At 45.7% G+C, this 24,356-nt stretch overlaps 1 protein-coding gene across 2 annotated transcripts; it reads right to left on the bottom strand.

Annotated features, from left to right (window-relative positions):
- Nucleotides 1-464: 464 nt before the first annotated feature.
- LOC117252156 (fibrinogen C domain-containing protein 1) lies at nt 465-24,112 on the bottom strand. Of its 2 annotated transcripts, none has more exons than XM_033618864.2 (9): nt 23,988-24,112; nt 10,978-11,073; nt 6,101-6,216; nt 5,645-6,011; nt 3,521-3,653; nt 3,117-3,253; nt 2,761-2,857; nt 1,429-1,608; nt 465-1,297 (listed from the first exon to the last, which is right to left on the bottom strand). In XM_033618864.2, the coding sequence occupies exons 2-9, from the start codon at nt 11,053-11,055 to the stop codon at nt 1,035-1,037; spliced, it is 1,371 nt and encodes a 456-aa protein (XP_033474755.2). In that variant the 5' UTR covers nt 11,056-11,073; nt 23,988-24,112; the 3' UTR covers nt 465-1,034. The 2 variants fall into 2 exon arrangements, with proteins under 2 accessions (XP_033474755.2, XP_033474754.2); XM_033618863.2 differs by having other exon boundaries at nt 10,978-11,056.
- Nucleotides 24,113-24,356: the final 244 nt, after the last annotated feature.

Raw genomic sequence — 24,356 nt, 5'->3', positions numbered from 1 at the left:
GCCATAAGTGTCATATTTAGGAAGAAAAGTTAAGGTGTTTTGTGCCTGGCTTCCCCATTAGTTTTCGTTATGTTCTTTACTTTAGTAGAAGTACTGGCACCACACTGTGAGATTACTCTGTTATAATTAAGTCCAAATGTTCCTTAAGTACACATCAGCAGGTGTAATCAGCGTGTATGCAAAGTGTTAAAAGTAAGAGTACCCAATACAGACAATTTAAAAAACATAAAAATCTTAAATTATTCAAAATAAGTCGTTCAAAAGAACGACTGAAATGATTTTCAAAAATAATTATTTTCTGTCAGTCAGCTCATTGATTAATTGACTGATTGTCTACTAACTCAATGTCTCTACGTCAGTGTCCACACCTGTTGGTCTGTCTCAGACTGTGTGAAGGATTTCTACCATCATCTGTCTAAGTCTGATACATATCCAATCAATAATCCATAATCAGACAGCAGCAGAAGGTCAGAAACTGTTTATTGATCCATCAGCTCTGACATCATCAATATGAAAAGTTATTGATCAGAACACACAGCCAGATATTGGAGATAAGAACACATGATCACATCTTAGAAAACACACAGACTGACGGCCGGTGGTCCTGACGCCGCCACTGAGGTCAGAGGTCAGGGGTCAGAGGGTGTGTTCAGGTAAGGTACAGAGGCGTTACAGGGTCAGAGGTTGGGGTGGGTGAGTGAAGTGTTATTATGGTTTAAGGGTCAGGTTTAACTCAGGTTTAAGAGTCAGGGGTCAGGTTTAACTCAGGTTTAAGAGTCAGAGGTCAGGTTTAACTCAGGTTTAAGAGTCAGGGGTCAGGTTTAACTCAGGTTTAAGAGTCAGGGGTCAGGTTTAACTCAGGTTTAAGAGTCAGGGGTCAGGTTTAACTCAGGTTTAAGAGTCAGAGGTCAGGTTTAGTTCAGGTTTAAGAGTCAGGGGTCAGGTTTAGTTCAGGTTTAGGAGTCAGGGGTCAGGTTTAGCTCAGGTTTAAGAGTCAGAGGTCAGGGGTAGGGGTCAGGTTTAGGATCTGATGATCAGGAGTTTGGTTTGGTGTTGGGTCGTATCTTCATCTCGGTGAACCTGAGTGAGTACTGCCAGCCCGTCCAGCTGGACCACTCCACCCCATCAGCGTAGGAGGCATGGCCTCCCCTCAGGTACTGCCCGTTCAGGTTAGAGGTGTGGCAGTTACGGTACCACCACGCCCCCTGGTAGTACGCTGCACAGTTGTTCTCTGACTGGTCCTGGTCCCGGTCTTTGGTGGTGAACTGCATCCCAGAATGCTTCAGGAGGGAGTCACCTAGAGGTCAGAGGAACACTTGTTAGTGCTCTATAGTACTGTTTACTTGTACTACAATGTGTGTCATACATATACAACCTGGTGCCTTTTCCTCTAAATGTTGCTGAACTTTAGTAGCAGTGGATTCATACCTGCAGTCCCTGAGTACTGGTCCACGGTCAGTGGGTATCCATCCTCCTCGGGGTTCACAGAATCCCGACCAACAGAGAAATCACCATAATGAGCGAACGCTGTGGCATTATCGAAGTCGGCCATGTCAATCCGCAACTCATAACCACCTGATCTGGTCAGAGAGTAGATCCTCTGGAGACCTGCGGGACAGACAGACAGACGGACAGAGAGACAGACAGACAGAGAGACAGAGAGACAGACAGGGAGAGAGTTGTGTCATTTTCAAAGGTTCAGACTCAGAGCTTCTTGAGTCCTTGTTAGGGTCTGTTGACACTGGGGTGGCAAATAATAATGACAGACAGCAGAACCTCTCTGGTTCTACTCTCCATCAGAACACTGCAGATGTCCGTCTGTCTGTCTAGTGTATTTACACATTAACCCTCCGCCAGGACGGACCTCAAGATCAACAGGTGAATGGTTGTAGCTCTGGCTGTGGTTCAGGTATAGTGTCAGACTGTGGTGGTGCACCTTGATGTGAAGGTCCTGTCTGACAATCACTCATTGCTGCTTGTCTGACATTGGATGAACACCACCTGAAGCTAAACCTGGACAAGACTGAGATCGTTCCTTCAGGGAAAAAGACAACCTAACTATCCATCACCGTGACAACACTGTGGTGATGTCACTTTGGACGGTGAGGAACCTGGGAGCCACAAAAAAACTCTGTTGCACCAGGTGGCCTAGAGCTAAACCATGAAAACCTCAGATGGAAGATGGAGGATGGGACAAATACTGAACCTCAGGTGGGACCTTGTACGATCGCCTTGACCACCAGTTTATGAATGTGACCCTTGTGTGTTCAGAGTAATAGAAAGGTTCAGGTACTCATCCAGGTGTTCGTCATCTGGTGCTGGTCTACAGGGCGGTGATAGAGACTGTGTCCTTCTACACAGAGTCAAGGTCAAGCACCACACGTCTCCTCCATCACTATACGACCCCCAAGGTTCCTTTCTGGGTTCTTGTCCCCCTTTTCCACCCACACAGAACTGGTTCTGTTTTGGTTCATGCACCTAATTTTAACCCTCTTGGAGCATTTTGACCAAAAATAAAATGGTTACACACCTGAAAAGTTGGTTCTCAGCAGGAACCAAAGAACAGCAGGTTTTTCTTGACCTGAGGAGGCAACACGGTCTCACTGTGAGGTCGTCCAAAACTGGAGCCTGAGTGAGACCGGTTTGTCTCAACAGGCTCATCTGCACCACAAGAATTTGTTTGGCTTGAATGTAACAGACACTGTGATGAACTCTGTGTGTGTGTGTGTGTGTGTGTGTGTGTGTGTGTGTGTTTCAGACCTAGCCAGTGCTCTCCTGTAGTTTTTCCGAAGCCATCTCGGTATGCTGCCCAGTCTCTGAAAAAATTCACAGAGCCGTCCTCCCTCCTCTGGATCACCTGCGCACACACACACACACACACACGCACACACACACGTATTAAAAGCAGTCACATCAACACAACTGTTTAATTAATTAAATATTTCATTAAAGATAAACTGAGATAAACAGTGATCAGCAGGTGGAGGAGGTGGAGCATGTAACCATGGAGACGTCTCAGTAAGATGCACACACTGCAGGACATGTGACCACCACCAGAGGACGCTGCTGCTGTGCACGTGTGTGTGTCTGTGTCTGTCTCTCTGTGTGTCACACACCGTCCAGCCTCCGCCGTCAGTCGTCATGTCGCAGTAAACCATGAAGCCGTCGGGGTCATGAGTCGGAAACACAGAATAAACTCCGTCCTCAGAGATGCCGGACGCCATGACATCATTGCAGTCTTTGGGTCTGACAGCTGAGACACATAGACGGACAGAGAGAGAGACAGACAGAGACAGACAGAGACAGAGACAGAGACAGAGACACAGGAAGTGAGTCTGTATGAGAGCGATTACTTCAGTCAAGTGTATTAGTGTGTGTATAACTGTGCATATTATTTCACATTGGCATGTGTTACCTGTGTGTATTAATATGTGTACTGGCGTGTGTTACCTGTGTGTATTAATGTGTGTACTGGCGTGTGTTACCTGTGTGTATTAATGTGTGTACTGGTGTGTGTTACCTGTGTGGGCGGAGTCTTTGTGCAGCTCTGTGTTGAGTCTCCTCAGACTCTCCGTCTCCCTCTGCAGGCTTAGCAGAGAATCACTGAAACCTGAGACCAGCTTCAGCACACCCGAGTGACTGTCAGAGAGCACCTGGACAGGTGAGACACACACACACACACACGCACGCATACACGCACGCATGCATGCGTGCGCGCACACACACGCACACACACACACTTTTACTTCACTTCATTCTGATTCAATGTATTTACTACATCTTCATATTGTTTTACAGCCACTATCAGATTAGACCTGATTTGTATCTGTGACCTGGCCACCATGTTGGACACTAAGCCCCGCCCACCGGCCAGGTCACAGACAGAAACAGAATCCTGATTCTCATCTGACTCAGGTCACCAGAACCGATCGACACGATTGATTCCTCTTCTCTGATTGGCACGACACGGCTCTGCTAATGATGTCATACAAACCTGTACGACGCGGCTCCGCTAATGATGTCATATGAACCTGTATGACGCAAGTCTGTTGATGATGTCATAAGAACCTGTACAACGGACTCTGCTGATGATGTCATAGGAACCTGTACAACGGACTCTGCTGATGATGTCATACAAACCTGTACGACACAACTCTGCTGATGATGTCATAAGAACCTGTACAACGGACTCTGCTGATGATGTCATAGGAACCTGTACAACGGACTCTGCTGATGATGTCATACAAACCTGTACGACACAACTCTGCTCATGATGTCATAGGAACCTGTACAATGGACTCTGCTCATGATGTCATAAGAACCTGTATGACGCAACTCTACTAATGATGTCATACAAACCTGTACAACGCGACTCTACTAATGATGTCATACGAACCTGTACGACGTGACTGTGCTAATGATGTCATACGAACCTGTACAACGCGACTCTGCTGATGATGTCATAGGAACCTGTACAACGGACTCTGCTGATGATGTCATATGAACCTGTACGACGCGACTCTGCTAATGATGTCATACGAACCTGTATGACGCGACTCTGCTGATGATGTCATAGGAACCTGTACGACGCGACTCTGCTGATGATGTCATAGGAACCTGTACAACGGACTCTGCTGATGATGTCATTCAAACCTGTATGATGCGACTCTGCTGATGATGTCATAGGAACCTGTATGACGCGACTCTGCTGATGATGTCATAGGAACCTGTATGACGCGACTCTGCTGATGATGTCATAAGAACCTGTACGATGTGACTCTGCTGATGATGTCATAAGAACCTGTACAACGGACTCTGCTGATGATGTCATACAAACCTGTACGACGCGACTCTGCTGATGATGTCATAGGAGCCTGTATGACGCCACTCTGCTGATGATGTCATACGAACCTGTACAATGGACTCTGCTGATGATGTCTTACGAACCTGTACGACACGACTCTGCTGATGATGTCATACAAACCTGTACAACGGACTCTGCTCATGATGTCATAAGAACTTGTACTACGCGACTCTACTAATGATGTCATAGGAACCTGTACGACGTGACTGTGCTGATGATGTCATACGAACCTGTACAACGGACTCTGCTCATGATGTCATAAGAACCTGTATGACGCAACTCTACTAATGATGTCATACGAACCTGTACGACGTGACTGTGCTAATGATGTCATACGAACCTGTACAACGGACTCTGCTCATGATGTCATAAGAACCTGTACAACGGACTCTACTAATGATGTCATACAAACCTGTACAACGCGACTCTACTAATGATGTCATACGAACCTGTACGACGCGGCTCTACTAATGATGTCATAGGAACCTGTACGACGTGACTCTGCTCATGATGTCATACGAACCTGCACAACGGACTCTGCTAATGATGTCATATGAACCTGTACGACGCAACTCTGCTGATGATGTCATACGAACCTGTACAACGGACTCTGCTGATGATGTCATAGGAACCTGTACGACGCGGCTCTGCTGATGATGTCATACGAACCTGTATGACGTGACTCTGTTAATGATGTCATAAGAACCTGTACGACGCGGCTCCACTGATGATGTCATAGGAACCTGTACGACGCGACTCTGCTCATGATGTCATACAAACCTGTATGACGCGACTCTGCTCGCTCTGCAGTCCGTCCAGTCGCTGGTCCAGAACGCTCTGGCCTCTTTTCAGAAAATCAGCTTCCAGCCTTAGATTGTGGGCGTGGCCTGACAACACCTTCAGCTCCTCAGCCAGCTTGTCGACCAGTCCCGTGTCCTGCCAGTCGTCTGCATTGTGACTGGACAACGCCCGTAGCAGGGACGTCTGCAGCGCCTCCCAACGCAAGAAGTTCTCGCTGTAGTCCGGACAGTTGGGGTCCAGGAAGATGCTGATTGGCTCGCCGTCTGCTACATGGGAGACGGACACCAGGGGGCCAGACTCTTTGGGATTGGTCGAGATCACCGGCAAGGAGGAGGAGCCTCTGCCCCTGGTACCATGACAATAGAAACAGACAGGTTGTCAGACAGAGAGTGAAACAGACAGACAGACAGACAGACAGACAGACAGGTGTGTTACTTGCTGATGAAGGGCAGAGGGACGTGGTTCAGGTGGAGGATGATGACCACAGCTGAGGTGATGACTAATATGACGACCAGCGTGACGACAGACCAAAACAGGAAGCTGCAGCATCTCTGAACACACACACACACACACACACACACACACACACACACACACACAGATAAGTCATGTAACCTGATGAGTTTAATTAACTTCTTGTTGAACTTCACCACCATAAACTGGTGTCATGTTAGAGAAACTTCCCAGCATGCACTGGGTCTGATGAAAAAAACCTTCTGCACCATCTGAACCAGATCCATACGTACATGTGGACAGAGCAGGTTCACTGTGTCTCCCAGCACAGTCTCAGGATCCTGGAGTAGACACCAGGAGACTGGCCTTTACACCAGGAGACTGGCCGTTGCAGTGGGCTCTGGGTTCCTCCTGGTGCAGAGGGCCCTGGGTTCCTGCTGGTGCAGAGGGCCCTGAGTTCCTCCTGGTGCAGAGGGCCCTGGGTTCCTCCTGGTGCGGAGGGCCCTGGGTTCCTGCTGGTGCGGAGGGCCCTGGGTTCCTCCCGGTGCAGAGGGCCCTGGGTTCCTCCCAGTGCAATGGGCCCTGGGTTCCTCCCGGTGCAGAGGGCCCTGGGTTCCTCCTGGTGCAGAGGGCCCTGGGTTCCTCCTGGTGCAGAGGGCCCTGGGTTCCTCCTGGTGCGGAGGGCCCTGGGTTCCTCTTGGTGCGATGGGCCCTGGGTTCCTCCTGGTGCGATGGGCTCTGGGTTCCTCCTGGTGCGGAGGGCCCTGGGTTCCTCTTGGTGCGATGGGCCCTGAGTTCCTCCTGGTGCGATGGGCCCTGGGTTCCTCCTGGTGCAGAGGGCCCTGGGTTCCTCTTGGTGCGATGGGCCCTGGGTTCCTCCCGGTGCAGTGGGCCCTGGGTTCCTCCTGGTGCAGAGGGCCCTGGGTTCCTCCCGGTGCAGAGGGCCCTGGGTTCCTCCTGGTGCAGAGGGCCCTGGGTTCCTCCTGGTGCAGGACCGGGCCTCATGTGTCCAGAGTGTAGACAGTTCCTGGATGATGAAGGCAGTGATGTCATTGACTGGCCCTCTTGTTCCCCTGACCTAAATCCAGCTGAGCACCTATGGGACGTTATGTGTCAGTGCGTCCACCACAGACTGTCCTGGAGCTCACTGATGTGCTGATCCAGGTCTGGGAGGAGATCCCCCAGGACACCATCCTCCGACTCATCAGGAGCTCAGACGTTGTCAGGATGTCATACAGGATCAGCCTGTGAGTTCAATGTTTGACTTTGATTTTGAATCCAGCCCTCAGTGGGTCGATGATTTTGGTTGTTGCGTCATTTTGTTCTCAACTAATTATAAAGTTTTCATCAGTGAAGATTTTACACTTCAGTCATTCGTTCATCAGGATCAGGGCCCGTATTCCTAAAGATTCTTAGTGCAAAGAGTTGCTCCTAGTGGCCAAATTCTAAGAAAATTCTTAGAATCTTGGTGTTTTCTTAGAATTTCTCCTAAAAATTAAGAGTAGATCCTAGTAAAGATAAAAGCTATTCCAAAAGAATCCTAGCTCCTAAGAGTGCTCCTAAGGTGAGATCTATTAGGAGCAGGGAAGAGGACTTTTAAGCAGCTTAGGAGTTCCCTAAGCAGAGGACAAAATGGCGGAGGGAAGAGGCAGGAGAGATATTCTCCAAACACTGGAAGACGGTGAATATTAAAACGCTACAGATTGGATCGCGCCGGCATTGTTTTTGTGGTCGATCTCATTAGAGATGCACTGACTTCTCCTACCCAACGCCACAATGCCATATCACCTGAAATGAAGGTAATCACAACCTTGAGGTATTTGGCAACAGGGAAAATGCAACAATGCAGCAGTGATGACTTGGGTCTGTCACAACCCTCCATCAGCAGGGTCATCAATCAAACATTGACAGCATTGTCACAACCTCACATTGTGACACAATTTGTTAAATTTCCACTGGATGCCCGCACTTTGCAAGCCCACAAAAGGGCATTTATGGACATTGCAGGATTCCCTGGTGTTGTGGGTGTAATTGATGGGACACATGTCAGAATAATTGCACCATCAGAAGATGAAGCCATCTTTGTGAACAGGAAAAGATTTCACAGCATCAATGTTCAGCTTGTTTTCAGTGCTGACTACAAAATTTTAGACATTGTTGCTAAATGGCCAGGCTCAACACATGATGCCAGAATGCTCTCTGAGAGTGGTCTCAGACAGCTTTTCGAGGGACATTATGTGCCAGCCAATTGCCACTTGTTAGGGGACAGTGGCTACCCATGCAAACCATGGCTCCTAACACCTTACCTCCAGCCACACCAAGGGCCGCAACTAAACTACAACAGGTAACCCAAACAATATAGAATTATGCATGGACATAAAATGTAAATTGCATGTTGGATTATCCTAGATATTTCCATCAAATAATGTACATAATGTATAATGTTTAATTATGTCTGTAGGGCCCATAAGAGAACAAGGGCAGTTGTGGAGCGTGGCATTGGCCAAATGAAGAGACGCTTTCATGTCCTCCATGGAGAGGTGCGGCTGACCCCTGATAAAGTCTGCAAAGTCATCGTGGCCTGTGCAATACTGCACAACATTTGCAAGGCTCGGCAGATTGCAGAACCTCTTGAGGGTGATGGTGACGAGGAGAGCGATGATGATGGTGGTGAAGAAAACATTGACTTTCCACAGGGGAACTTGGCTCAAAGTGAACTATGTTACAGAGGCCACTTTACAAATTTACATTTCAGGCAAGTTACAGTATATGTAATTAGAAAATATATGTAATTAGAAAATGTGTGAATGCATTTAATCAATGTACCACATAGTTTTACCAAACATCACTTACAATAGTTACATACATGACACATTACTCAAAGACACAATATCTATTTGTCACTCAATTTATTTTTTAGGAACTGAATTTTCAGTCTATAGTACTCCTCCTGTAGGCAGAGAACTCTTTTCTGCTGCGTTAAGACATCCATCATCAACTCTAATCTTCTGTCCTGCAGGGATGGTGTTGGAGCAGCAGGTGCAGCAGGCAGGGATGTTGTTTGAGCGGCAGCAGCAGGCAGGCTGGACTCTGTCTGATGGTCGTACACCTGTGATGTTGAGGGGCCCGGTTCCTCTGATCGCTCCATGCTACAGAAAGGGGAACACATTTAGTTTAATTATTGTTTTGTTTTAATTGATTTAGTAGAAGGAACATGCACAAGCAATACGCTAAATGGTTTATGCAATGTATAAACACTGTGCTTAATATTTTGTTTTCCTGCCTCTTGATATATGAAAACTCATTTGTTCTACCATTGTTGCATTTCAATGGCCTGCAACATTGAGGAGTCAATGCCTTCCCTCAGCCCGGTGATGCCAACTTCTGACTGCCCCAGTATATCAAATACTGTTTCTGCAACCTGGGACAGCTGCTTAGAAGGTGGTCCACCCCCTAAAAGGAAATCCAGTAAATCAATATATACACAATAATTAGGCATTTCAATTAACTTTGCCAGCAGGTGTAAGGAAGTGGTATATCACTCACCTGTGCGTGAAGCTTCACGTTTTTGTGCCGCAATCTCCTCTTTTGCTTTTGACTGCAACACATACCACCGCTTCTCGCAATCCTCACTTGTGCGCACAACCAACGGAAAGGAGGCATTTATCTGTTGTGCTATAGTGTCCCAGGCTTGCTTCTTGGCTTGCACTGTGACACTGGGGCTAAATTTACCCCTCAAAACACTTTTATGCTCATTGATCAATTGAGCCAAAAGCAAACACTGTTCCTCGGTCCAGTTGGGTTTTCTTGTTCTTTTTCTCTCCATTGTTGTTCACTAGTTTGTAGCAGATGTAAAAGCCAGACAAGCCTACTTCTTATACACCTGTCAGCAATCAAGGACACTGATGAAAGCTGTGCTGTGTTACACTCGTTAATACCAAATTAAGTTGAGATGTTGATAGTTGAAAGTACAAAAGCATGCAATTAATAAAAGCAAATTAATATAACCATCACTATGTGAATATGTGGGCATTCAGTAGGATTATTTTATAGTACAGTTTACTATTCATTGAACATGTATTTTCTTTTATGTGATATGTTATTTACAATTACACAGTCTTCATAAGATTAGATTCCATAATTGAGTTTATCAATTATCACCAAAAGTAAGTTTTTTATCCAGCTTTTAGGATCAACCAATCACAGCTTTGGAAATGATGACTCATACCTAGCAACGGGGTCAACCACACCTCCTCACTAAGATAGGAGCTTCTGTCCATTCCTTGCTCAGAGTTCTCTGAGAGTGTTCTGGAATCACTCGTAAGCTAAGACTCCTTGCTGGGAATTTTTAGGCTAAGTTAGGAGCTCTCTGAGAGGATTCTCAGAATCTTTAGGAATACGGGCCCTGATGTAGTTTCTGGAGCAGTGAATAAATGAAGAAGTGTAATAAACTGGCTTTGTCTCCGTCAGGCTGTGAAAAGAGGGTGACACAGCCTGTATGTAGCCAGGATGGGGGGTTGTGGGTGGTGCTGTAGGGAAACATGTCCCCTGCAGTGTAAACATGTCTCTCTCTCTCTCTCTCTGTTAAATCTGTAGATTCTCAGCAGACGTCAGTGAAGGCGACAGCTGCTGCAGATTAGAGACACTTTGATCTGACACGTTAACTCAAGATTATCAGGACTTAACTCCTGTAGGTCTGTGTGTGCGTGTGTGTGTGTGTCTGTGTGTGTGTCTGTGTGTCTGTCTGTGTGTGTGTGTGTGTCTGTCTGTAGGCTGCGTTACCTGAGGAGTGTTGGTGGTCTAACGGACAAGCTAACATGCTAACATGCTAACAGCTAACATGCTAACATAGCCTGTACCTTGTGTTTGTTGGGTCGTTTGCTGTCCAGTTCAGAGCTGCTGTTGTTCATGATGGTCCACCTGTCGTTCAGCATCATCCTGAAACACAAACACACCTGAGCTCCGTCAGTCCACCTGCAGGAGGACACGGCTGCTGCAATGACTCATGGGAGCTGTAATTATAAATGTTTGTGTGTTAAGGTGCTGATACGTTTCTGATCCTCTGAGATCTGAACAGAGAACCATCAGTAACATGTTCCTGCTTTCAGAGTTTCATTATAATGGAACATATAGACCTTCAGAACCTCCCACATTACAACTAACATCCTCTGTACTAGAATCTTCTGATGCATCTATAGAAGCATATAAACAACCTGTAGAACCCTCCCTGTGAGAACAGACCTGTAGAACCCTTCCTGTGAGAACAGACCTGTAGAACCCTCCCTGTGAGAACAGACCTGTAGAACTCTTCCTGTTAGAACAGACCTGTAGAACCCTTCCTGTGAGAACAGACCTGTAGAACCCTCCCTGTTAGAACAGACCTGTAGAACCCTCCCTGTGAGAACAGACCTGTAGAACTCTTCCTGTTAGAACAGACCTGTAGAACCCTCCCTGTTAGAACAGACCTGTAGAACCCTCCCTGTGAGAACAGACCTGTAGAACCCTTCCTGTGAGAACAGACCTGTAGAACCCTCCCTGTTAGAACAGACCTGTAGAACCCTCCCTGTGAGAACAGACCTGTAGAACTCTTCCTGTTAGAACAGACCTGTAGAACCCTTCCTGTGAGAACAGACCTGTAGAACCCTCCCTGTTAGAACAGACCTGTAGAACCCTCCCTGTGAGAACAGACCTGTAGAACTCTTCCTGTTAGAACAGACCTGTAGAACCCTCCCTGTTAGAACAGACCTGTAGAACCCTCCCTGTGAGAACAGACCTGTAGAACTCTTCCTGTTAGAACAGACCTGTAGAACCCTTCCTGTGAGAACAGACCTGTAGAACCCTCCCTGTGAGAACAGACCTGTAGAACCCTCCCTGTTAGAACAGACCTGTAGAACCCTCCCTGTGAGAACAGACCTGTAGAACTCTTCCTGTTAGAACAGACCTGTAGAACCCTTCCTGTTAGAACAGACCTGTAGAACCCTCCCTGTGAGAACAGACCTGTAGAACCCTTCCTGTTAGAACAGACCTGTAGAACCCTTCCTGTTAGAACAGACCTGTAGAACCCTCCCTGTGAGAACAGACCTGTAGAACCCTTCCTGTTAGAACAGACCTGTAGAACCCTTCCTGTGAGAACAGACCTGTAGAACCCTCCCTGTGAGAACAGACCTGTAGAACCCTCCCTGTGAGAACAGACCTGTAGAACTCTTCCTGTTAGAACAGACCTGTAAAACCCTTCCTGTTAGAACAGACCTGTAGAACCCTCCCTGTGAGAACAGACCTGTAGAACCCTCCCTGTTAGAACAGACCTGTAGAACCCTCCCTGTGAGAACAGACCTGTAGAACCCTTCCTGTTAGAACAGACCTGTAGAACCCTTCCTGTGAGAACAGACCTGTAGAACCCTCCCTGTGAGAACAGACCTGTAGAACTCTTCCTGTTAGAACAGACCTGTAGAACCCTCCCTGTGAGAACAGACCTGTAGAACCCTTCCTGTGAGAACTAGTGTTGGGTAAGGGTTACTTTAAAAGTAATCAAAGTACGTTACTGCGTTACTTTTGAAAAAAGTAACCAGTTACTTTATTGCGTTACTCCCTGAGTAAAGTAACTCTATTACTTTAAAAGTACTTCCAACGTTACTCCCTGAGAAAAGTAACTCAAGCACTTTTAAAGTACTTTTGAGTATTCTACATTTCCTATTGGCCAATGGACCACAGGGCACTAAGCCTACATTTTTTTGTTTCCAAAATTAAAGTTATGGACCACTTGCCCTTCACTGAGATCCAGTTCTCCCATCACAGCCGTCACTTTGACCAGTAGAAACACAGAACGATCTGCTGCCGTAGACAACTGTATGACAACAACACCCCAGCGTTTTTAATATTTCCTCTAGGGATGTTACCACACAGAGTAAAAGGGGGAAATGATGGTGTGAAACAGCAGAGGCACTTTGTCAACCCGCTGAGTTAACGTTACTGTCATTAGCATCAAGCTAGCAAACAATGGTACATCCTCACGGTCGAACATAAAGTAATAACACTAACAAATAGCGGCGGGGCTTTTACTCACCACAACTGCAGAGGCTCCCAGCTTCATTTGAAACAAACTACATTATAGACGGTCCGTTATTTATTAATCCCTCTGTGTGTTTATATATTTACTTTTTATCTGCTCTGTTGTCTTTGTAAAGTTAACATATCGCACCGTCATTTCAAACTCAACACTTGTTTCAAATTAAAAGCCCCTTATAACCTCGGCTGAGAGAATCCCTCCATTTTCTAAATAGGCTTTTATTCTGAAACATTTGTCAGAACTTCCTGTGCAAGATACAGTAGCTTGATAGTTTACATATGGAGCTTCAAATGTAGCTCCTGTCATCTGCTGACGCTTTTAGGTGACTACAACAACATGTCGGCTGGCACATGAACAGACACAGTGACTCAAATAATAGTCAAAGTAATAAGAATAGGACAAGAATAACCCGATGACATCACACACGCCGTGAAAGACGACCGGGGATAATTGGTGAGTACCAGCGTGTAGCGTGTACCAGGCATAATGCAAGTCCTGAGTCTGAAATATGTCTGTCAGCGAGTCCTACTCCACCTATTTAGACAACAGCAGCATTTCTCCGACCACGTAGCAAGCCACAAGCTCCGTGGCTTCTTTCAGACTGATAGGTTCGGAGCTGAAGGACCAGCGTTCTAAAAGTAACGGAAGTAACTGATGTCTTGTTTGAAAATGTACTTAAGTATTTAATTACTCTTACAGCAAACTAACGCGTTAGGTTACTCGTTACTGCAAACAGTAATCAAAGTACTCTAACGCGTTACTTTGTAACGCGTTATACACAACTCTGGTGAGAACAGACCTGTAGAACCCTCCCTGTTAGAACAGACCTGCAGAGCCCTCCCTGTGAGAACAGACCATAGGACTACAGTGACCTGTAGAACCACCTAATATGGTCTCTGGAACTTTCTACACAACCTTTTGAACATCATGAGGACCTCTAGAACGTCCCCTGTGAACTCTAGAAACCACTAAATGTTACAGATATCACGAATCTGCTTGTAGAACCCTAGAACAGGTTTAATTTTGTAGGGACGGATACAATGCACATAGATAAACCGCAGGCAGCCATCCAGTGCAGCATATATCACAATGTTTATAGCAAATGCTAACTCGCAACATCTGTCCCTAGAAAACAATACAATAGATCAGAGAAATAAAGAGGTGTAGTAGAGATAATAAAGAGATTCATTAGAGATAATAAAGAGATAATAAAGAGGTGCAGTAGAGATAATAAATAGTTTCAGTAGAGATAATAAAGAGGTACAACAGAGATAATAAAGATGTTCAGTAGAGATAATAAAGAGGTACAGCAGAGATAATAAATAGTTTCAGCAGCGATAATAAAGAGGTACAGCAGAGATAATAAATAGTTTCAGCAGAGATAATAAAGAGGTACAGCAGAGATAATAAATAGTTTCAGCAGAGATAATAAAGAGGTACAGCAGAGATAATAAATAGTTTCAGTAGAGATAATAAAGAGGTTCAGTAGAGATAATAAATAGTTTCAGTAGAGATAATAAAGAGATTCATTAGAGATAATAAAGAGATAATAAAGAGGTACAGCAGAGATAATAAATAGTTTCAGCAGAGATAATAAAGAGGTACAGCAGAGATAATAAATAGTTTCAGCACAGATAATAAAGAGGTACAGCAGAGATAATAAATAGTTTCAGTAGAGATAATAAAGAGGTTCAGTAGAGATAATAAATAGTTTCAGTAGAGATAATAAAGAGATTCATTAGAGATAATAAAGAGATAATAAAGAGGTGCAGTAGAGATAATAAAGAGGTTCAGTAGAGATAAACTCTATATAACAAAGTACAATAAGAAACACATTTAAAAACAATGCATTTTAAAAACTAAACATGCCTGTTGCTGAATCAGACAGGAGTTGGTAGCTCTCTTAAAGATGGTAAAGTTTGCAGCAGATTTCAAGTGATCAGGTAGCAAGTTCCAAGACTTTGCTCCTTTCACTGAAAAGGATGTTTTACTGAGTGGAACTTTACAATTTCTCCGCCAAGAACCATCACCTTATCGTGGTGGAGGAGTTTGAGTGCCCCAGTGACCCTAGGAGCTATGCTGTCGGGGGCATTTTGCCCCTGGTAGGGTTTCCCATGGCAGATTGGTTCTGGGCGAAGGGTCAGACGAAGAACGGTTCAAAAGACCCTTCATGATGGATAAAAACAAGGATTCGTGTACCCAGCCCAGAGGGTTACCAGGGCCCCGCCCTGGAGCCAGGCCTGGGGTTGGGGCCCGTGGGCGAGCGCCTGGTGGCCGGGCCTTCGCCCATGGGGTCCGGCCGGGCCCAGCCCGAACCGACTACATGGGCTCATCCCCCTGCAGGCCCCCTCACCCGCAGAGGGATCCAGAAGGGTTCAGTGCTATGTGGATTGGGCAGCAGAACAAGGTGGGGGCCTTGGAGGTCCGATCCTTGGCTACAGAAGATGGCTCTTGGGACATAGAATGTCACTTCTCTGGAGCTTGTGGAAGAGGTTGAGCGCTACCAGCTAGATATAGTCGGCCTCACCTCGACACATAGTTCCGGCTCTGGAACCCAAGTCCTTGAGAGGGGTTGGACTCTCTCCTTTGCTGGAGTTGCTCTGGGTGAGAAGTGGAGGGCCGGGATGGGCTTTCTGATAGCCCCCAGACTCTCTGCCTGTACGTTGGGGTTTACCCCGGTGGACGAAAGGGTTGCTTCCCTGCGCCTTCAGGTCGGGGAACGGGTCCTGACTGTTGTCTGCGCTTATGCGCCAAACAACAGTTCAGAGTACCCGCCCTTTTTGGAGTCCCTGGGACGGGTGCTGGACAGTGCCCCGACCGGCTACTCCATTGTTCTGCTGGGGGACTTCAACGCTCACGTGGGCAATGACAGCGGGACCTGGAGGGGTGTGACTGGGAGGAATGGCCTGCCCGATCTGAACCCAAGTGGTGTTCAGTTATTGGACTTCTGTGCGGGTTGCAGTTTGGCCATAACTAACACCATGCTCAAACATAAGGATGTCCATCGGTGCACATGGTACCAGGACAGCCTAGGTTGCAGGTTAATGATTGACTTTGTAGTCGTATCATTTGACCTGCGGCCATATGTTCTGGACACTCAGGTGAAGAGAGGAGCAGAGCTGTCAACTGATCACCACCTGGTGGTGAGTTGGATCAGATGGCGGGGGAAGACGCTGCGCAGACCTGGCAGGCCCAAACGAACAGTGAGGGTCTGCTGGGAACGCCTGGCAGAAGAACCTGTCCAGATGATCTTCAACTCCCACCTCCGGGAGAGCTTCAACCGCGTCCCGAGGGCAGAGGGGGACATTGAGTCCGAATGGGCCTTGTTCCGCTCTGCCATTGTCGAGGTGGCGGTTGCGAGCTGTGGCCGCAAGGTCGCTGGGGCCAGTCGCGGCGGTAATTCCTGAACCTGCTGGTGGACACCAGAGGTGAGGGGAGCTGTCAGGCTGAAGAAGGAGGTCTACAGGGCATGGTTGGCCTGTGGGTCTCCAGAAGCAGCTGATGGGTACCGGCGGGCCAAGCGGAGCGCAGCGGCGGCGTGGAGGCAAAAACTCAGGCGTGGGAGGAGTTCGGTGAGGCCATGGAGGAAGACTATCGATCGGCTCCAAAGAGGTTCTGGCAAACCATCCAGCGCCTCAGGGGGGGAAAGCGGCAACTTGCTCACACTGTTTACAGTGGGAGCGGGGAGCTGCTGACGTCAACTGGGGACATTGTTGGGCGGTGGAAGGAATACTTTGAGGAGCTCCTCAATCCCACCAACACGTATTCCAGTGAGGAAACAGAGACAGGGGTCTCGGGGGCAAGTCGTCCAATTTCTGGGGCAGAAGTTGCCGAGGTAGTGAAACAACTCCGAGGCGATGGAGCCCCGGGGGTGGATGAGATTTGTCCTGGATATCTCAAGGCTCTTGATGTTGTAGGGCTGTCCTGGCTGACACGCCTCTGCAACATTGTGTGGACATCGGGGGCAGTGCCTCTGGAGTGGCAGACTGGGGTGGTGGTCCCCATTTTCAAGAAAGGGGACCAGAGGGTGTGTTCCAACTACAGGGGGATCACACTCCTCAGCCTACCCGGTAAGGTCTACTCCAGGGTGCTGGAGAAGAGGGTCCGGTCGATAGTTGAACCCCAGATTGAAGAGGAGCAATGTGGTTTTCGTCCCGGTCGCAGAACCGTGGACCAGCTCTTTACCCTCGCCAGGGTGCTGGAGGGGGCATGGGAGTTTGCCCAACCAGTCCACATGTCTTTTGTGGATTTGGAGAAGGCTTATGACTGTGTCCCCAGGGGCATCCTGTGGGGGGTGCTCCGGGAGTATGGGGTTGGTGGCCCCTTGCTAAGGGCCATCCAGTCCCTGTACCAAAGGAGCATGACTCTGGTTCGCGTGGCCGGCAGTAAGTTGGACCTGTTCCCGGTGAGGGTTGGACTCCACCAGGGCTGCCCTTTGTCACCGATTCTGTTCATAACTTTTATGGACAGAATTTCTAGGCGCAGCCAGGTGGAGGGTGTCAGGTTCAGTGACGGGAGGATCTTGTCCCTGCTCTTTGCGGATGACGTGGTCCTCCTAGCTCCATCGAACAGTGACCTCCAGCTCTTGCTGGGACGGTGGGCAGCCGAGTGTGAAGCGGCTGGGATGAGAATCAGCACCTCCAAGTCTGAGGCCATGGTCCTCAGCCGGAAAAGGGTGGATTGCCCACTCCAGGTCGGGGGGGAGGTCCTTCCTCAGGTGGAGGTGGAGGCTCGGGATCTTGTTCACGAGTGAGGGTAGGATGGAGCGGGAGACTGACAGGCGGATTGGGGCGGCATCAGCAGTGATGCAGGCGCTTAACCGGTCTGTTGTGGTGAAAAGGGAGCTTAGCCAAAAAGCTAAGCTCTCGATTTACCGGTCAATCTACGTTCCAACCCTCACCTATGGTCATGAGCTCTGGGTAATGACCGAAAGAATGAGATCGTGAGTACAAGCGGCCGAAATGAGTTTCCTCCGCATGGTGGCTGGGCTCAGCCTTAGGGATAGGGTGAGGAGCTCGGACATCCGGGAGGGACTCAGAGTAGAGCCGCTGCTCCTCCACATCGAGAGGAGCCAGTTGAGGTGGTTCGGGTATCTGGTAAGAATGCCTTCCGGACGTCTCCCCTGGGAGGTGTTTCGGGCATGTCCAACTGGGAGGAGACCTCGGAGCCGCCCCAGGACACGCTGGAGGGACTACATCACCCGGCTGGCCTGGGAACGCCTCGGGGTTCCCGTGGAAGAGCTGACAGAAGTGGCTGGGGAGAGGACTGTCTGGGCTTCTTTGCTGAGGCTGCTGCCCGCACGACCCGGACCCGGATAAGCAGAGGACAACGAGTACGAGTACGAGTACGAGAACTTTACAATTTCCACTTGAAGCTGCTCTGGTGGACCTGCTGCAGCTCTGTAGTCTCTGGATGTATTTACAGAGAGGCCATTTAAACATTTAAACACAAGCTTTACATAATTTGCAAAGCTTAGGATCTTGTATTTACTTAAAATGTGACAGTGATGGTCCCTTCTTTGTTTTTCAAGGCCCGATTGTAAAGACCCTCTATGGATTTAGCTACAGACTGGTTGAGACCAGACAGTTAAACCATAGGACAGATGTGACAATGTCATTGAGTCTAGAAATAACAAGGCACAGTCACATGTCAAGCAGTTTCTTAACATTTTAAAACAGCTAAGGTTAGCCTTGACCATTTTACAGATCTTTTTCAAATCTAAAATGATCCCTAAATACTTCACCTCTGTTTCTTGTACAATGAGCTCACCTTTAATCGTTACATTCAGGTAGCTTTTTAATGGAAAAACAGACAGATTGTGGGTTTTTTGTGTCAAACAAGAGGCATCAAGCCAGGCTGATACTTCTTCTAAGTTTTTGGTTCGCTTGTCTGCAACAGCATCACAGGTTTTGCCAGATGTACGCTGACGATTGTGTCATCAGCGTACATCTGGAGAGCAATATCAGGGCATACTTCTGGAAGGTCATAAATATACAGACTGAAAAGGATAGGACCTAAGATAGTTCCTTGGGGGATTCCTGTGTCAAGTTTAGGAGAAAAAGACCTCACATTATTAATCACCATACACTGCTCACGCCTCTTTAAATATGAATCAAACCAAGACAATGACCGTTTTGAAAAATTAAACACTGACAGTTTAGAAATTAAAATGTTGTGGTTTACAGTATCATATGCCTTTTTCAGATTCAGGAACACTGCACCTACTACATTTCCTTTATCAAGGGGTTGTTTTGTTGTTTTCTAATAGTACACAAGTAGCTTACTTGGTGGAATGATTATGTCTAAAACCAAATTGTAAAGGGTGCAGATAAAGATTCATCTCCAGATAATGTAGCAACTGTTCTGAGACCACCCTCCCCAGCACTTCAGACAGGACTGGAAGGAGACTGGTAGGTCTATAGTTACTCATCTCTTCAGCATTCCCAGATTTTAAAATAGGCATTACCAAGGCGTTTTTCCATCTGTCTGGGAATTGCCCAGTTTTGATGGAGACATTAACAAGATGAGTGAGGGGCTGAGACAAAATGCTGCTATATTTGTTTAAGAATACTGTATCTAAATTATATATCATTGGTGTTCAAATCATTAATAACCTTTAAGACAACATATTTAGTGACTCACATAGGTAGGATGTTCTCAGGGCAGGGAATGTGTCAAACTTACTTACTTAATTAATTTCTAGAACCTTATCAAGAACCTCTAAACCTAAACCCCAAATGTCTTAATGACACCAAGAACTTTGAGAGGAACCTCCAGAAGTTCATCAAGTACCTTTAAACCAACCCAGACACCCCCAAGGCCTTGTCAAGGACTCCTAGAACCTCATGTGGGACATCTAGAACCTTTCTAATGACCTCTGTAACCTTCTCCAGGACCCCTACAACTTTCTTAAGGAACTCTAGAACCTTCTTAATGAGAAACTAAAGACTTGTTGAAGTCAGGAGTAATGACTTGTTAAAAACTTGTAAATGACTTGTTGAAGGCAGCAGTAGAGCTGCACAGCAGCAGCAGCAGCTGTGAGCATCTGTCTCTGTCAGATTCACTTAAGTGTGACTTGTTAAAGACGTGTTAAAGACTTATTATTAAAGACTTGTTAATGACTTGTTAAAGACTCATTGCAGTCAGCAGTAAAGCCAGGCAGCAGCAGCTGCTGTGAGCGTCTGTCTCTGTCAGATTCACTTTAGTGTGACTGATCTGTTGGAGTGTCTTTAAACGCCTCACAGGACAAACATACACTAAGTTATTAACAGAGGGAAACACATTAGAGTCTGATGATGATGATGAAGATGATGAAGTTTAACCCTCTGACCTCAGAGACATGTTGAAACACTCTTCTGATAATCTGATTGAACTTTCACACTTTAATCCATCAACAGGAAGTTCATCTGAAATCAATCAATCTGAAATCAATCAATCTGAAACCAATCAATCTGAAATTAATCAATCTGAAACCAATCAATGTGAAATCATCAATCTGAAACCAATCAATGTGAAATCAATCTCTGTATTGATCCAACATAGAGGAATCATTTCTGTCAGATATTTTTATCCTGCTGCAGGCTCACTGTGTATATCACTGACTCTATAAACACTGAAGTTGTTTCTTTGTCTTTCTGTGATTCAAACTATTTGTTTTCTGTAATTAACTCACAGCTGATGAAGACCATGATGATGAAGACCATGATGAAGATGTTTGTTCTGGGTCAGAGGCTCAGGTCAGTAGAATAATCTGACTCGTATTCTTCATCATAAATGAGGATGATGAGTTATAAATAAAAAGGTTAAAGTGATTAAATCCAAACAAGCATCAGAAGCTGTGAAACTTTAATCTGTGATTCGTCACACGCTCTAAACACTGAACTGAAATCAGAGGATTACTTAACTTTAATTTTTTGTTTATAGTTTTTCATTCTTTAGAAGAACGACTGTAAAATCTTTTCAGCACTGTAGCCAGGCTGACTGAGAGTCAAAGCTCTATTGAGTCTTGTATTCCTTTAGCCCTTAGCAGTAATGATCTTATGAGCTTTTTTAATGACAAAATTCTAACTATTAGAGGCAAAATTCATGACCTCCTGTCCTCAGATAGTACCTATCTAACCTCAAACACAGCTGTAAGACCTAATATATATTTAGACTGCTTCTCCCCAATTTCTCTTCAAGAATTGACAGCAGTGATTTCTTCGTCTAAATCATCAACGTGTCTCTTAGACCCCATCCCAACTAGGCTACTTAAGGAGGTCTTTCCTTTAGTTAGCACTCATATATTAGATATGATCAATATATCCTTATTAACGGGCTATGTACCACAGTCTTTTAAGGTAGCTGTAATTAAACCTCTCCTAAAAAAGCCCACCCTGGATCCACAGGTGTTAGCTAACTATAGACCAATATCTAATCTTCCCTTTATGTCAAAGATCCTTGAGAAAGTAGTCGCAGACCAGCTGTGTGATTTTCTCCATGATAATAATTTATTTGAGGAATTTCAGTCAGGATTTAGAGTGCATCATAGCACTGAGACAGCTCTAGTTAAAATTACAAATGACCTTCTGATTGCTTCAGACAAAGGACTCGTCTCTGTACTTGTTTTATTAGATCTTAGTGTGGCGTTTGACACAATTGACCATCAAATTCTACTGCAGAGACTGGATCATTTAATTGCCTAAAAGGTTCTGCACTAAGCTGGTTTAAATCTTATTTATCTGATCATTTTCAGTTTGTTGACGTTCATAATGAATCATCCTTACGTACCAAAGTTTGTTTTGGAGTTCCGCAAGGTTCTGTGCTCGGACCAATCCTATTTACTCTATATATGCTTCCTTTAGGTAACATCATTAGAAATCACTCTATAAATTTCCATTGTTATGCGGATGATACTCAGTTGTATTTATCGATGAAGCCAGAAGAAAGTGATCAATTAACTAAACTCCATAACTGCCTTAAAGACATAAAAACCTGGATGAGCACCAATTTCCTGATGTTAAATTCAGACAAAACTGAAGTTATTGTTCTTGGCCCCAAACAACTCAGAGACTCTTTATCTGATGACATAGTTTCTCTAGATGGCATTGCTCTGGCCTCTAGCACTACCGTAAGAAACCTCTGAGTCATATTTGATCAAGATTTGTATTTTAATTCTCATTTAAAACAAACCTCACGGACTGCATTTTTTCATCTGCGTAATATTGCGAAAATTAGGCCTATCCTGACCCGAAAAGATGCAGAAAAATTGGTCCACGCTTTTGTTACCTCTAGGCTGAATTACTGTAACTCTCTATTATCAGGTAGCTCTAGTAAGTCCTTAAAAACTCTCCAGCTAATTCAGAATGCAGCAGCATGTGTACTAACAGGAACTAAGAAACGAGATCATATTTCTCCTGTTTTAGCTTCTCTGCACTGGCTCCCTGTAAAATCCAGAATTGAATTTAAAATCCTACTGTTAACTTATAAAGCTCTAATAGTCTAATGGTCAAGCTCCGTCATATCTTAGAGAGCTCATAGTGCCATATTATCCTACCAGAACACTGCGCTCTGAGAACGCAGGGTTACTCGTGGTCCCTAAAGTCTCCAAAAGCAGATCAGGAGCCAGAGCCTTCAGCTATCAGGCTCCTCTCCTGTGGAATCATCTTCCTGTTACGGTTCGGGAGGCAGACACCGTCTCCACATTTAAGACTAGACTTAAGACTTTCCTCTTTGATAAAGCTTATTAGTTAGGCTTATAAGCTAGTTAGGGCTGGCTCAGGCTTGCCCTGTACCAGCCCCTAGTTAGGCTGACTTAGGCCTAATCTGCCGGAGAACCCCCCTATAATACACCGGGCACCTTCTCTCCTTCTCTCTCTCTCTCTCTCTCGTATTCTATTACTGCATCTTGCTAACTCGGCCATTTTGGATGTCACTAACTCGGCTTCTTCTCCGGAGCCTTTGTGCTCCACTGTCTCTCAGATTAACTCATATCACAGCGGTGCCTGGACAGCGTGACGTGTGTGGTTGTGCTGCTGCCGTGGTCCTGCCAGATGCCTCCTGCTGCTGCTGCCATCATTAGTCATTAGTCATACTTCTACTGTTATTATACACATATGACTATTGTCACACATGTATACTGCCAGATATTAATACATACTTTCAACATATTGTACCACAGTAGCCAGAACTATAACTATAATATTATTACTTTCAATAATGTTGTTGTAAGCTACTGTTATTACCTGCATCTCTCTCTCTCTCTCTCTCTCTCTCTCTGTCTCTCTCTCTGTCTCTCTCTCTCTCTCTGTCTCATTGTGTCATACGGATTACTGTTAATTTATCATGTTGATCTGTTCTGTACGACATCTATTGCACGTCTGTCCGTCCTGGAAGAGGGATCCCTCCTCAGTTGCTCTTCCTGAGGTTTCTACCGTTTTTTCCCTGTTAAAGGTTTTTTGGGGAGTTTTTCCTGATCAGCTGTGAGGGTCATAAGGACAGAGGGATGTCGTATGCTGTAAAGCCCTGTGAGGCAAATTGTGATTTGTGATATTGGGCTTTATAAATAAAATTGATTGATTGAAATTATAATTATAATAATAAACTTTAAAAAAAGATTCAAACAAGTGTTAAAATATGAAAACACATAAAAACAGTTTGATGATTCAGAGCTGTTTGGTAATAAAGTTAAATCAATAAAGATAAAATCCTGTCAGTGATTTCAGTTTCCTGTTCCTGGTTACAGATCACACAGTCTATGCTGATCCATCACTGATTGATCAGCTTGTTCTTCACGGATAAAAATTAATAAATTAATAAAGTTACCTGGTGGTGTGTTCGGGGTCCAGCAGACGATAACGAAACAAACTTTATTGGTCCTGTTTACAGAGACATGTTGTCTTCACATCATCATGGAAACAGAGACAGATGGTCAGAGAGACGGTGACCATCTGCTGTCAGCAGGGCGAGAGACACTGACACACAGTGAGAGAGAGAGAGAGAGAGAGAGAGAGAGAGAGGGAGGCGTGACCCTGTGATAATCTGATCGGTTTACTGACGATCCGTTGACACACTGTGACACTGTCACACTGCCAAGTAACAATAAAATCAATAACTCCACTAATCAATTATTTAATTAATTAAAAAACACATACAGAAAATGAACATGAAACTATAAAATGGGACCAGATTCAA

The sequence above is a fragment of the Epinephelus lanceolatus genome, chromosome 9 (genome assembly GCF_041903045.1).
Source record: "Epinephelus lanceolatus isolate andai-2023 chromosome 9, ASM4190304v1, whole genome shotgun sequence".
In the NCBI taxonomy this organism is placed as follows: Eukaryota; Metazoa; Chordata; class Actinopteri; order Perciformes; family Serranidae; genus Epinephelus; species Epinephelus lanceolatus.
This window is presented reverse-complemented; position numbering and strand designations above follow the sequence as displayed.